A 14,396-nucleotide genomic window follows, 5' to 3' on the forward strand; every position below is an offset into this window, starting at 1 on the left:
AGCAGTGATGACTGCCAGATTGTACGTAGGTGAGGAGACCTGGAAAATTCATTTAAGGGTGAAACCATGACAAATTATGGACATATTTTTCACCAAGATTGAAGGAGTTTTATTTCCCGTAATGGTTCTAAATTACTTTTTTTTCAAAACTCATTATTATTGACTAAAATCTACTATAAGGGCTGGCGTAGATATTGAGCCCATTGGAAGGCTTACATTTGTTTGTCAGGTATCAGGTAGCAATTACCAGGAATATAGAGTGTCATATGCTTAATAGGCTACACTATCCTCAGTGTAAACATGGGAATATATGGAGGGAATCCGCAAAGCCTTGTTTCAAAATGGGTTTTGCCAGCATCATGCTCGCTTCCAGGAAGGTCTGAGCATCACCTTCACATGGTGAAATGAAAGGTAAAATTGTGTGTTTAGCTGGACATAAAAATGCTAATGTCGCTAAAACTTGTTTTTCTTAGCTGTTTGTTTATGATCATTTAATGAGATTCCACTGGCAAAAAGTTAGTGGGCTATTCATGCTGTGTACGTAATTGCCTAATTTTGTCGAAGAGCCACCTGCCAGATGGTAAACTTTGGTCATGTCATCCACACAGGATTACCAGGGTGGTCTGCTGCATTAGGACTGTGTTAATGCACCCATTCACAGAGAGAGTTGCTCTGTTCGGAAGCAGAAAAGTAGACATGAAAACAGCAAATGCATTTTGCTATTTGGGCTGGGTGGTTTTTGACCTATAGTTTTGGATGAATGTCATGAAACTTGGCTCAAGACCATTAACTTTATAAAAGACATTAACAACCATATGCTCTCTCTCTGTCTGTCTGTCTGTCTGTCTGTCTGTCTGTCTGTCTGTCTCTCTCTCTCTCTCTCTCTCTCTCTCTCTCTCTCTCTCTCTCTCTCTCTCTCTCTCCTCTTCTCTAGGCGTAGTGTATTGCCTTGCCTGCCCACCCTGTTATTCCAATGTTTCCTCTGCAGGCAGCAACCAATGAAGCTCATCTCCTGTCCAGGGAAAACAAAGCCAAGCCACATTCCCAGAGTTCAATTTGCTGTTAGATCGGCGGTCTGTGAATTGGGGTTTCAGCCATGTCTGTTGACTGAGGAGAGGTGACTGGAGGGTTATCTGCACAAGGAAGAGTGAAAATAAAGAGAGTTCAGAAAGAAAAGACTTTTGATGTTCACTCTATACATTATAGTTTTCTGGCAGAGGTCATTTTAATACGAAAACCACAAGTTATTACATACAGCAGCCTTTATTTTATGAATTTTTACCTCGCATACTGTTTGTGGGCTATACATCACCACAAGATAGACTTGTGTTTCTTGCATTATACAGTAGGTTTAAATATAGATTCCATGCCAATATTGTTTATTCCAGACTTTTTTATAGGCCTATATCAACTCCGACCAGTAGTTAAATGAAGTATAGGATAGAAAATATAGGATTTGTATGTTTTTTTTTAAATGATTTTTTATGATATGGAGGATTTGTTGGTACTTCGTTTAAAAAATAATCTATGTAGAGGCCTGCCCCCCTCATATTAATTATGCCCTTGTGTGTGAGTGTGTCGCTTTGAATAAAACCTTATGCCCAGGCCAATGTAGGCCTATGCTATTGTAATAGGCCTATTGCCATGAATAAAGAAAACCACCCAGACTAACTAATTAACGAATAAATAAATAAATAAATAAACAAATACATAGGCCTACATACATACATACATACATACATACATACATACATACATACATACATACATACATACATACATACATACATACATACATACATACATAACCCTGTATCCTACCGCAGAAACAAATGTCCAATTAATGGAACTATGGACTAAAGCAGCCTTTGGATTTAGGCGTTTTATAGTTGCATTGCATCCCACATACCGGTAGCCTGTCCAACTCTGCGGTGGTTGCATAAGTTATTGACAGCTAACATTAAATTTGCATCTTGTTATGTTATTTTATTGCGTTACAATATACCATTTAGTTTTTTGAATGGGTCACGTTATGTGTGCGTGCGTGTGTTTTTTCGAGGATTGCCCGGAACCATTTGCACTGTCTCTCGAGTTTCTGTCCGGTATTATTTAGGTGTTGTGCCGCTGTCAAGTCTGATACAGCTTCTAAGGCAGACCAAATAAAGTTAATATTATTGAGCGTACCTGGCTGACAACCACTGTATTTTGCTATCGACGTAAATAATATTTTAGATGAAATTAATTAGGGCTTAAAGCGCACTGTAGGAAGTTCTGAAAGGTAACTCTTTTGGCAAATAAGGTAGCGACGTCTCCTCACATGTTTGCTGCGATGTTAGCCTTTGCTTGTTTTATTCAATGAAGCCGATCTAGTTGCTAACAGGGTAGCCTGCCTGACACATCTGGCGTGTTTTGTGATAACTGACATTAACTAATCGGAACATTTTAGCTGGTAAGTAAGTTACTTTCGCATGCGTATCGCTTATGATCCGAAGTGAAATGGAAATTAGCAGCACTTAGCAAGTGTTGCTCCGCCAAAGCTTTATCGTACCTAATTGGCTGACATAGTTCCTATGCCGTTGTATTCTCTAGATATATGTATAACCCTCTAGCCACTATTGTTAGCAGAGTGTAAACACTTGCGTTACTGTTTCTTCAAATTAACCTAATTTCGAGTGCGCACATGTAAATCTAATGTCCCCCAATAGTAGAACTTGCCAATTCTCATCGGAAAGAATGTGTCAGTCATCATATCAGTCTCCAATTAAATGGTTTACACTTGAACAACAGCGATACGTCATTATACTGATGTGTCCATATCACCTGTTATTTCAGTGGAAAAATGGAACTGCAGGCGGTGTTGATGGCCGCTGGTGGTGGGTCCCGCATGATGGATCTCACCTATAATACACCAAAACCACTACTACCTGTGGGAAACAAACCTCTCATTTGGTATCCCCTGAACCTACTTGAGAGAGTAGGATTTGAAGGTAAACACAACAATGTTTCTGGTTGGCTGATCATGCTATGTATGTTGTAGGCCTACATAAGAAAGGACATTGGGTTGAAGTTGTTGGTGAACTGTGCCTTCAAATAAGTGTTTTTATGTTTTTTTTTTGTTTTTTTGCTTTCTTTTTTTCTCGGAATGACTGCTCAATTTTTGTTTTAATTGAAGAATGTTACTGACCATCGTCACTGAAATAGAACCTTATCACACCACGTGCCTCTTAAATGAAAAGATAAAAAGTGTATCACAAAAATGTTATATTGAGTTCAAAGGACAAAATAACTCCAATACTACATATAACATCATTAGTGTACAGTTTTTCTCTATTGTTTACACACAGTTTCTGGAATTGGGCAAAGCCCCTCACTTCTTCAAAATGAACATCTGAACCAATGTGCATATGATAAAACACTACTCAGCATGACCTACAGCGGACCCAATTTTGTTCAGTGTTACACTACTACAGAGGCTATATGTCTGTTGTAAGATACTGAAATATTGTTTTAGACTTTACACACAGATCCGTAGCAACACATTTATTTTACATATTTCTCTGATGTTGAAAAAAGTTGCTGTAATTTACTGTAAAATATTTGGTAACCACATGACAGTGATTTTTTTGTATGACATATACGAGACATATATCTTAACTGATTGTAAACGGGTATGAAAATAGTTTGCCCAAGTGATGAGGAAGTGCACATAGTATGGCAACTAATTTTAGTATTTTGGATGACAAGTGTGATGCATGAAAAAATAGGGGCTTTTCTTCATGACAATTGAATATTGTGTTTTGGAATTGTGTTTGACGTTCAGTGACATTGGTTCATGGGGTTGGTAAAGGGTGAGATGCTTCCAGTATTGTGTGTCAAGTACCAGAACTTGTGTTTAAACAATTTATTTGACCAGAATTTGAAAATATTAAATAGCTAACACAATGATATAATAACAATAAGTTTGTGATAAGTGTAAGGTAAGGATATGGTGATATTTAAAACTATGTTAAACAGCTAGTAGTCTTATCAATAATGGTAGATGGTGTATGTTTTCAAGTAATTCTCTGTTTTTAAAGAAAGCTTTGGACCTATAATAATGTAGGCCTGTCTGTAAATGTTTCTGTTTTGTACTCTGCATCCACGGGAAGCTCCAAGTATCAGTCTCCAGTCTCCCCTTTTTACAAGTTGAAAACCCTTAATATTCCTCTTCATCCGTAAAGTCTCCACTCTACTACTGGACATGTCCAGTAAATGTTTACATCCCCTTTACTGAAAGATATGCACAGATGACCTTGTGAATAGTCTTTTGTAATAGTCATTTGTAATCCTTGTGATAAATTGCTGCTGGTCTGAGCGTTTTACATGTGACATTGTGTCAGTGCTGGACAATACATGGGTTTCCCGTTTGTAAACAATACTATGCTGTGCACTGTTCAACCTATGATTGTTGGAAATTGCTGTCACTCAAAAAATGGGCTCACATGGTTGGCTGCTCAGCATCAAATCGTGAATGTTTGTAAATGGAAAAAAAACTATCTATACTCCAGTTTTCATAAAGGCCTCCACATTTTGTCAATGTAATCCTTACATTGTACTAAAAACTAACAAGCCGTTAGAAATCACATCATTGATCAGAGGAATCTTTCATGCATGACGTATGAAAAATACTCAGGCTAATCGGGATTAGGTAAACGTCATCATGTCACCCAGCCCTGAATGAATATTTTGTGCATGTCTACTAACTATGCGCACAGTTAAACTGGCTGTTGCATTTAAGGCAGATGTACATAAGTGCTGTGAGATTTCACGGCCAGGCTGATATGAGCACAGGCCTCGTGCATGTAGTTGCCTGCCTCTGTGGGTCTTTATATGCAGCTCGGTCAACAAGCTGTTCGCAGCCAGCCAGCCTGCCAGCAAGCCCCTGCAATTAGCTTTTACAAGTCCTAGCACAAACTACAGTAACAACATAAACGTTTTCTTGCAAAACTGCCTGCCTGCTTAATCAGGGTCTTGGGATATGTCTTCCCCATTTCTCTCCCTCCTTACCTCTCCGTACCCCTCTTTCTGTCTCCTTCTCTTCCACTGCTGAATGAGAAATTCTGCCTGTAAATTTAATGAGATAAATTGAGGCTGTAGGACATAATGTAGTGTATACAGATGGGAACTAGTAGGCACCTTTTTTAAAAAAAATAGTTTTGACTTAGATGATCACATGCAAAAAAAAGCCTTCATTTTTAGGACAATAATATTAATCAATGATTGTTCCCAACTACAGTTTGTGTTCTTGCCCTTCTGCAGAGGTCATAGTCATCACCACAAAGGAGGTGCAGAAGACACTCAGCACGGACCCCAAGCTGAAGGACATAAAGTTGAAGCTGGAGGTGGTGAACATCCAGGAGGAGGCAGACATGGGCACGGCCGACGCTCTCAGACACATCCAGCAGAAGATCAAGGTAAGGAGCCTTCAGTAATACTATTACATTAGGGCTGCACAATATCAGAAAAAACGATACTCAATAACAGCATGCAATACCTCGATAACGATATTTAGATAGCTGAGTGTTCTTCTTGTCACTAATTTGCCGGTCTGTGTGGGGGGCACGGCTTTGGTCGTGGTGGTCCTCTCGCGCATTTGTTGACATTCAGCTAGAGATTGGACAGCACTAGGGCTGGGTATCGCAGCCATGTTCCTGTATCGATTCGATTTCGATTTTTAGGGCTTCGAATCGATTCAATCCGTTCCCTTCTTGGTGCCAGGATTTCCCCCAAAAGATGCTGTTGCCTAGTTTTATATAAAAATGTCAAAGGGTAGTGGATTGACAGTGTTAACATATTGCTAATTTGTAATAAGTAGGCCTAGGCCTAATTGACTGATACCTACTGGGTATTTTCCATAGACCTAAATTAAACAAAAAGAACGAAAAGAAAAAGAACCAAAAAAATTGATTTTGTGCCCTGTGAATCGATCATGTGAATTGTAAATGAAATCGATCGATTATCGATTAAATCGATTATTTTACCCAGCCCTAGACAGCACAGAATTTTTTTACTTGTTATATCTATAATTAAGTCATTTTTTCGATATATTTGTGCAGGCCTATATTACATTACCTTACACTTAGCTGACACTCTTCAACACATTCAGTAGAAGATCAAAGTGAGTAGCACATTTCAGCTGAAAGGTCATTGTGACTGGCAAGAAGAAAGTGGCAAAAGCTGCGCAAAAGAGCAAATTCTTAATTATAGTAGCAGATTAGATAGCAGTAGATGCTTCTATCTAAAGCGACTCTCAGTTATTCGGTACAGGGTAATGGTTACACTCCCTTACAGCTCAGGAACTTTGTTCAAAGGCATTGCAGCAATGGACAAGGGTGAAGGGAGACCACACACTTCCAGCCCACTGGTGAGGGTGGGATGTGAACTTGAATCCAGTCTTATCCCAACTCCCTAACCATTAGGCCATGGCTGAAGACTAAAAGCTGAAAGCAAGTCATGGTGACTGAAGCAATGAAGCGAGTGTCCAAAGCTGAGGAAAAGACAAAAATCTGGACAACAGAGGAAATGAAATGTTCCACAGCTGTTGACCAATCACACTGCTGCTCACTGTTTTATGATATCTGGGCTACATACCGGTAGTTGCTGAAATGATGTATTTTCTTTTAGTAGCAGATTAGATTACATTACACTTAGTTGACACTTTCATCCATAGCATCTCGCAGTGTATTTGGAACCGAAGTGTGGGGTTAGGGGCCTTGGTTCAGCCATGGCTGAGGGATGGCTATTGGGAGACTACATAGTTTACATTAAGAGTGGGATTTGGACTTGTAACGCTCTGATCCCACGACTAACCCCCTGACCCTGACGGCTGCCCCTAGAATATACACATGTAACTGTAGTATAAGGGGTGACGTCAAGTCTAGTCTTTGATCATATGAAGTGACAATATAATGACAGCCAGGTAGATTGCCAGTGTACTAAATCAAATGTCATCGCATTCCCATTCATAGTAAAGACAGTAGTTTACTTCTCTGAATGGATGCCATAATGGATAGAAAATTCTGAAGTGTAAAGATAGTGGCCTAGCCAGTTCAAACAGAAAGTAATGCCTTACCTTGTTAATTCCTCCGTCAATTCCTCAGAAAAGTTTGTAACATGCAGTCGACATGAATGACGATGTGTGGCCATATGGGTCTTAGTTGTGTAGAATGAGTGTGTAAGTTTGTTTAAAATATAATTGAACATATAGCCTCACATGAAATAGTGTGAGTGGATTTTTCCTACATTATCATGTTTGCACATTAATGTGGTTATTAAAGGGGTATGCCACTATTTTGGGGCTTAATACAGTTAAAATCGTTAGCTGGGGTTTATAAAGGTGGTAAAGTGTCTTATTTTTCATGTAAGCCGTTGTCTTGCTTTAAGACAAGTTAAAAGAGGGAGCATGTCGCTAAGCTAGTGAAAGTCAATGGATCCATGTAGCATGCTACAATGCTACACGGATCCATTGACTTTCACTAGCTTAGCGACATATTTCCTCTTTTAACTTGTCTTACAGCAAGACAACGCTTAACATGAAAAATAAGACACTTTACCACCTTTATAAACCCCAGCCAACGATTTTAACTGTATTAAGCCCCAAAGTAGTGGCATACCCCTTTAATGGTATTTGTACACACTGCCAGTTTGGTAATATGATGCAAAATACGATTGTTTTGTTTTATTACATTGAGTCAAAACTGAATGATTTGTCTACCCAAGACCACAAATCACCACAAATATTTTGTGTGATTGCACAGGGTTAACTGTGGCTACTTAACATACTGTTAGAATGATATTACTACCATAAAGTCTCATCCGTTGGACTGGTACAATCATCATAATCCCTGTCAATATTTCCTTGTATCCTTATATCCTCTGGGCTTCTCTTCCTATTATGTGAACCTCCAAGAGACTTTACAATTAATGCATATGTTGTGGTCTCCTACATTTTGTCTACAAGAACAAGATAGAGGAGATATCAGACTAAAGCTATAATTTTGTCTCATTGTCATAAGCTGTACTGTATTTAAGATTTTTCTATTGGCCATTTGGCTGATGTGTGTTGTGTAACTGAAATCTCCACGGAGTAATATGTTGTATTTGCTGTATAGCAATATGAACTAGAAGCACTCAGAGAGTGCAGACCTCCGCCAAGGAAGCTGCTTGATGCATTTGACCATGTTACACCCTAAAAGGCGGGTTATGCTTCCTTTTAGTGCCACGGAGTGAGCTTGTCGAAGCCATGATGCAGTTCATTTTGATTTATGCCCTGTTTTGAAGCGCGGTCTGCGCGATGTCATTTCACGCTCAAACTGCCTTCAATACAAAGAGTAACCTAGACATGTCGGTTGTTTTTTAGCTTCACAGACTCGACGACAATGAAAATGAAACATTAAATCTTTATGTCACGTGCATTTTTGATCGCACTGGCAGCCACCGCGGTAGTTTGGAACAAAGAAGTGGCTCATTTGTCGAGGATAGGTCGCACGAAGCGGAATGTTTCCTCGACCTCGGAACCACTGTTCAACTGTCCAAATAACTTCAGCGTCGTAACTTGCAAGCGCACGTGTTGTCTTTGGTTCGTGTAAATAAATGAAACGAGGCAACTTATTTAATGAAGAGCTCACAGTCCGTAGACCGACGAAGGTTAGAACAAGGAAGTAGCTTGTTCTCGACTCGAGGACAGAGCAGGCTGGTCGAGAGGACCAATCAGAGACTTATTTTCACCCTTCACGCCGTCGCTGTCTGCATCACTCCCTGAGTCGAGACACAATTTTGGGGAGGTGCCCCAGAGTACCTGCGTGATGGGGGGGGCTTCACTCCGTTAACTACGTGGCTCACTGCATCACGACACAGGGACGCTGATCTCGAGGCATAAACCACCCTTAAGTCTTTCTGCCTTGTTTTTGTGCTGTTCCCGCAATTCAATTTCTGGTCACTAGGGGGCGTCTAGATAGTGAAGAATCTTTTGAAAAATCCTGGTTCCGGTTCGTGATCCGGATCACCACCAGAATTGAATCACTTATTGCTTGGGTCATTACTAACAGCTCCACAAAGTTTCGTCCAAATCAGCTGATTAGTTTTTGAGTTATCCTGCTGACAGAATCTTTTAAAAAGTCCTGGTTCCGGTTCGTGATCCGGATCACCACCAGAATTTAATCACTTGTTCCTTGGGTCATTATCAACAATTTCACAAAGTTTCGTCCAAAAATGTTGATTCGTTTTTGAGTTATGCTGCTGACAAACAGACAGGCAAACAATCAGACAGACAGACAAACAGACAGACAAACCAATGTGACCGAAAACATCACCTCCTTGGCGGAGGTAAACATTTGGTGTACTAGTCCTAAAGCAACAAGGTTAATAAGCACCAGTACTTTACTTTTACAGTGCATTTTACTTGCTTGTTCATGCGTAGTGCAAACCTAATTTGTGAAAATGGTTTAATGGTTTGCTTGTACTAATGATGCCTATTTGTATCGTCAGCGAAACGACATTTACATTTAAATGCATCAGTCTAAAGTAGTCATCAGAAGAGATAGATTGATGGCAAACATCAGACATGAAGTGAGGTGCATGGGTTTGAATGATGTCTTCAAATATACTTATAGCTGCTTTTTTTTTTTTTTTAGATTAGAGTAGAACCAGGTGATGGCTGAAAATGATGATTGTGTTGGCCCATAGGGAATTCATGCCACACATTATGCCACACAGTATTATTGGATCTAAAAGTTGTTTATTCCAGGTGATGCAAGGGCAATGAAGCAGTAGTGTCATGTTAGCTGAGCTCCCTTTATTCCAGTCAGTTACGGTTATGGTTACAGTCGGTTACCCCCCACACATACTGGATGACTTAACAGGTGTGTAACCCATTTGGCAGTGCAGGTACTGGACAACACAGTCTTGTGTCTAATGTCTTATTTAAGGTGAATGGTACTGTAAGCAACTGAATGTTTAGTGTGCTGATATTTTACTGAGATTAGCACTGTGGTGTATGCATTACCAGCACAATGGGAAAACCATAGTGGCATATTATATCTGGCATCGCAGATTTCGCGAAGCACGCCCCTTAGTAAACTGGGAAGAGGGAAGGAGGCCGCATACTCATAGAGCCTGCTTATTTTGGATGCTCTCCAGCTGTTTACTCGGCCAGCTAATGGAGCACTCCGGCGTGAAATTGCCATTTGTCTGTAACCAGCACCATACACAGCACAGCAGTTGCCTGCCAGTGGCTGGGAACCCTGCACACCTGTCAGCGAGAGACAGGCCCCTGGTCCTCTGAATGGGGAGTCCTAGAATACCAATCAACAGTCATTACAGGCACACACACCCCCCCCCCCCTAATCTCACAGGCAGGGGGGTGTGCTGTATTTAGAGTGATATCCGTTAACATATTTTTAATCATTTTTTTGTAATCACTCTTTATAATGTTGTTATTATTAGCCGTAAACCAGGTCTGTCCAAGCTGTCTTGCATGCTGTTTTAATATGAGCTAAACAGGGATTAGGCCTTATGAGAGAGTCATCTGTCTCGCTCTTGCACTCTCACTCTTGCTGTCTATCTCTCTTGCACTATCTTGCTGCCTGCCTCACTCCCACTGGATGTGTTTGTCTGTGAGGACTTGAGGACCAGGTCATCCCACCAAGGGTAATGAATCCTCTGTTAAAATCCTTAATAGGGAGGGCTTACAACTGTGGAACCATGACATTTTTGGTCATCGACTTGACATACAGTAGTATTGGGTGGTATGGGGTATGGGGCGGTGAGGAGGATGCGTTTCAGTGGCATCTCTGTTGAATAGCTGGCGTGTCTGGCCTGATGAGTGGGTATGATTTACGACTCTGGCATTTCAGCAGGGCACAGAGTCAACTAGAGCCTCTCTGGATGACTGATAATTTGACAGCCTGGAAAAAAACTAACAAATGGCCTCACAGAGCGTCACTGTGCTGAGTGGAATAGTGCGTGCACTGCCCATGTGTGTTAGTGCTTGTGTGCATGTATATGTGTGTGTGTGTGTGTTTTATGTGTGTGTGTGTCGGGCGGGGGGGTCATGCATGAAGGAGAGAGGGAGAGAGAGATACAGATTTGCAGAGGAAGAGAGGGAATGAGTGTGAGATTGTATATGGTTAGGCATGTGTGAGGGGGTTAAAGGAGAGGAAAAGTTAGGAAGAGAGATCGAGTGTGTATGCATATGTGAGCATGTGACAGGCAGATGGAGTGTGTGTGTGCATGTGTGTGTGTGTGTGTGTGTGTGCATGTGTGTGAGAGATCGTGTACGTAGGTCTGTGTGTACCGCGGCTGCATGTGGAGCGTGGCGCAGCAGTGAATAGACCCATATAGTGGCGGGCGGGTGGCCAGTGCTTCACCTGGCTGGAGAGCGGCCGGGCCGGGGCCGGGGGGCCGGGGCCTCAGCGGGGTGGCGCGGTAGCACTGCAGCTGCTGCTGCAGATCCTGTGTGCTGCTGGGCGACCACTGATCCGTGGGTTCCTGCTTTCCTGCGTTCCTCCCGGTCCGCTTCAGACCGGCCTGGTCCGTCCGGCGAAGTGCCTCATTTCACCTGCTGAAAACGCAACAGTCTTCCATGGTCCTTACGCACGCACACATGCGGGCGCGCACACACACACACACACACACACACACACACACAAACGTGAACACAGAGACAAACACACACACACACACGCACACACGCACACACGCACACACGCACACACGCACACACGCACACACACAAAGCACAAACACAGAGACAGACACACATACACACATCACGCCATCGTCACAATCCTGTGGCTTTCTCCCAGCCGTTTCCAAACAGATGATGTCAGCAGGAGCCCACCACGAGTGAGCCTGTGTATGGGGGAGGCAACTTTCTAATCCTCTACCCCCCCCAACTCAAAAAAACATCCCTACTCCAGATTTCTTTGTATGTGTGTATGGCTTTTTTCACATGTGCAGGAAAATTTTCATGGGATGTCATCACATCTGGGCTCTGGTCAGTCCCTTGTAAGGGTCAAAGTAAAGTCAAAATGCGTACTCCACTCCGTGATGTGGTTTCTGTCTCTTTTCTCTCTCACTCTCTTTTTTTCATTCCTTCCTCCTGTTAATTTGAGTCAGGAGGAGTACCCAAGCCATTGGAATGAGCTATCCCCTTTGCGTATTTGCAGTGTGACACTGTGCACATAAAGACTAAAATGCCTGAAAAGAAAGGAACCCGTGAATGAATGAAAGAAAGCAAGCAAGAATAAAATCCTTTGAAAGCTCTCATGAATGCCGTGTGTGGAGATGAGCCTTCTCCTTTGGTAAACATAGGCGCTAACAGCCGAGAGCCCATGAACTCCCGACAAAACGGAGGGAAACCTGCCACGGCTTGCCGGCAGTTTCAGCTAGATAGCCACATTTATTCTCTAATCCCGTCGAGAAAACGGGAGATTAAAAGCATTGAGTTGCAGAGCCCCCCGGTGCACGAACGGCCCACAACGCGTTGAGAGATGGGCCCAAGCCATGGGGGCCAGTAATCCCTATCTACTGTACCCAATAGCCCTCCACCTCTCTCTTCTCTCTCTCCCCCTCAGTCATTTGCTTTCTTTCTATCTCACTTGCTTGCTCATTCACGCTTCCCACTCTCTTGCTGTCTTGTCTTCTCCCGCTCTCACTCGCTGTGTGCATTCCTATTCTTTTTGTCTCTCAACATCAGCTCCAAAGCTCCACCAGAAGTCCTAATGGAAGCATCTTATGGCAACAGGACTAAAGCCCGCCACCATTTAAGCACTGAGCTCGTTACAAAGAACTGAGTCCCGTCTTTGTCGGAGGGAAATTGAGTCGGCTCGTTTCTTTTCTTGCAATTTTGTTTGCAGCCAAGCTGTGGTTATGAGATTACAGAACTCGGTGAAAAACATGTCTGCGTGTCGCTGACGGGATGCCCTCTCACTGTTTCTTTTTTAATTATTATTTCCAGCTGTCAGACCTGTGGAGGATGGGCATTACTAAGAAAGACACTGTTAGCTGGAATTAGAAATGAAAAGTCAGATTTTTTCATTGTCCACACATTACTTCTCCATTTAACAGAAAATAGGATAGACCATATGCTTGTGCACTAGGGCTGTAACGATATTGTATCGAATCGAGAAATCCTGATACACAGAGTCACAATAGTGTATCGAGATGCAAGGAGGCAGTATCGTGATACACCCTTTCAAAGTTCTGTTACACCTTCAGTCCAGAAAACAACCATATGATGTGTTGTGCTGGTACTTCCAAGCTTCAAATCCAGATCATCATTATTTTTAAACCATTTTTACATTGTTAGTAACCTCTTGTAACCTCTTCTAACTATAAACTATCATCAAAAAGATGCATTTTAAAAATCATGAGGTGTATGGAACCGTAGGTCAAAAAAAATCATAAGAAGAACCAAGTTGTGAATTGTGTGTATCCTTGTAAGCCCTGTTGTGCACATGTGCGTGTGTGAGACAGAGGTGGGGGAGGGAGTAATTGAGTGTGGCAGAGATGGCAAGCTGGGGAACAGATATCCTTCATCAGCGTGACTCTCCATGTGTGTGGGAGCAACAGGAAGAAACAGAACTTCCTGTTAGATAGCGTGGATCGTTTTCTTCCTCTTCCTTCTTCACTCTCTCCTTGTCTTTTCTCCTTTCTGCTCCTGTCCTTTTTCCTTCTCTCTCTTTCTCTCTTACTCTCCTCCTCCAACACCCACCCCAACAGCTCCTCCCATCGCACCTCCCCCGCTCCTCCATCTCCACTCCGCCTGGGTGGTCTCACCTGGCGGGCTGCAGAGGCCTGGGGGGCGGCCAGGCAGAACCACTGCAGTCTGTGGGTGGGCTGACCTCACCCACCAACCCACCCACCCACTCTCTCAGCCAGCCACCCAGCCACCCAGCCACCCAGCCACCCAGGCCCCAGGCAGGCAATGCAGTGCAGATCAGGCCTTGGTGAAAGACCTAGTGCTCCCATCAGTTGACTCCCCACGCGCCGCCACCACCTACACCCGCCAGCTGACACCCACTCCTGTGTTTGTACGTGTGTGTGCGTGCGTATGTGCGTGTGTGTGTGTGTCTGTGTGCGTGCGTATGTGCGTGTGTGTGTGTGTCTGTGTGTGTGTGTCGGGGGTGGGGTGGGGGGGGTGCAATTCCAGGCCTCTGCCACCAGTGACTGTCAAGGCCTATGGCCACTTGTTGGGTCCACATAAAAATAGCAGGGTGGCTATGAAAGTCTGAACTGTTCAGGAGTTATGGCTGTGTATCCATTTACTGTCAATGGGTGCAGACTTGCCGACGTTGGGTTGACACTGTGTGACGTGTCGTGGACAGTGTCTCCATCTCTCGTGTGAGGAGAGGAAA

General features: G+C 42.8%; 1 protein-coding gene across 2 annotated transcripts in view; it reads left to right on the forward strand.

The window, feature by feature from the left end:
- The first annotated feature begins 2,101 nt into the window (after nt 1-2,101).
- The window catches only part of eif2b3 (eukaryotic translation initiation factor 2B, subunit 3 gamma), a 45,561-nt gene continuing 33,266 nt past the window's right edge, over nt 2,102-14,396 (forward strand). The window contains exons 1-3 of one of the 2 annotated variants that reach the window (XM_063218930.1): nt 2,102-2,449; nt 2,833-2,987; nt 5,299-5,453. In XM_063218930.1, coding sequence (XP_063075000.1) covers nt 2,840-2,987; nt 5,299-5,453 — 303 coding nt within the window. In that variant the 5' untranslated portion in view covers nt 2,102-2,449; nt 2,833-2,839. The remainder of the gene's footprint in view (nt 2,450-2,832; nt 2,988-5,298; nt 5,454-14,396) is intronic. The other variant, XM_063218931.1, reaches the window with a different exon arrangement.

The sequence above is a fragment of the Engraulis encrasicolus genome, chromosome 16 (assembly GCF_034702125.1).
Source record: "Engraulis encrasicolus isolate BLACKSEA-1 chromosome 16, IST_EnEncr_1.0, whole genome shotgun sequence".
Classification (NCBI taxonomy): Eukaryota; Metazoa; Chordata; class Actinopteri; order Clupeiformes; family Engraulidae; genus Engraulis; species Engraulis encrasicolus.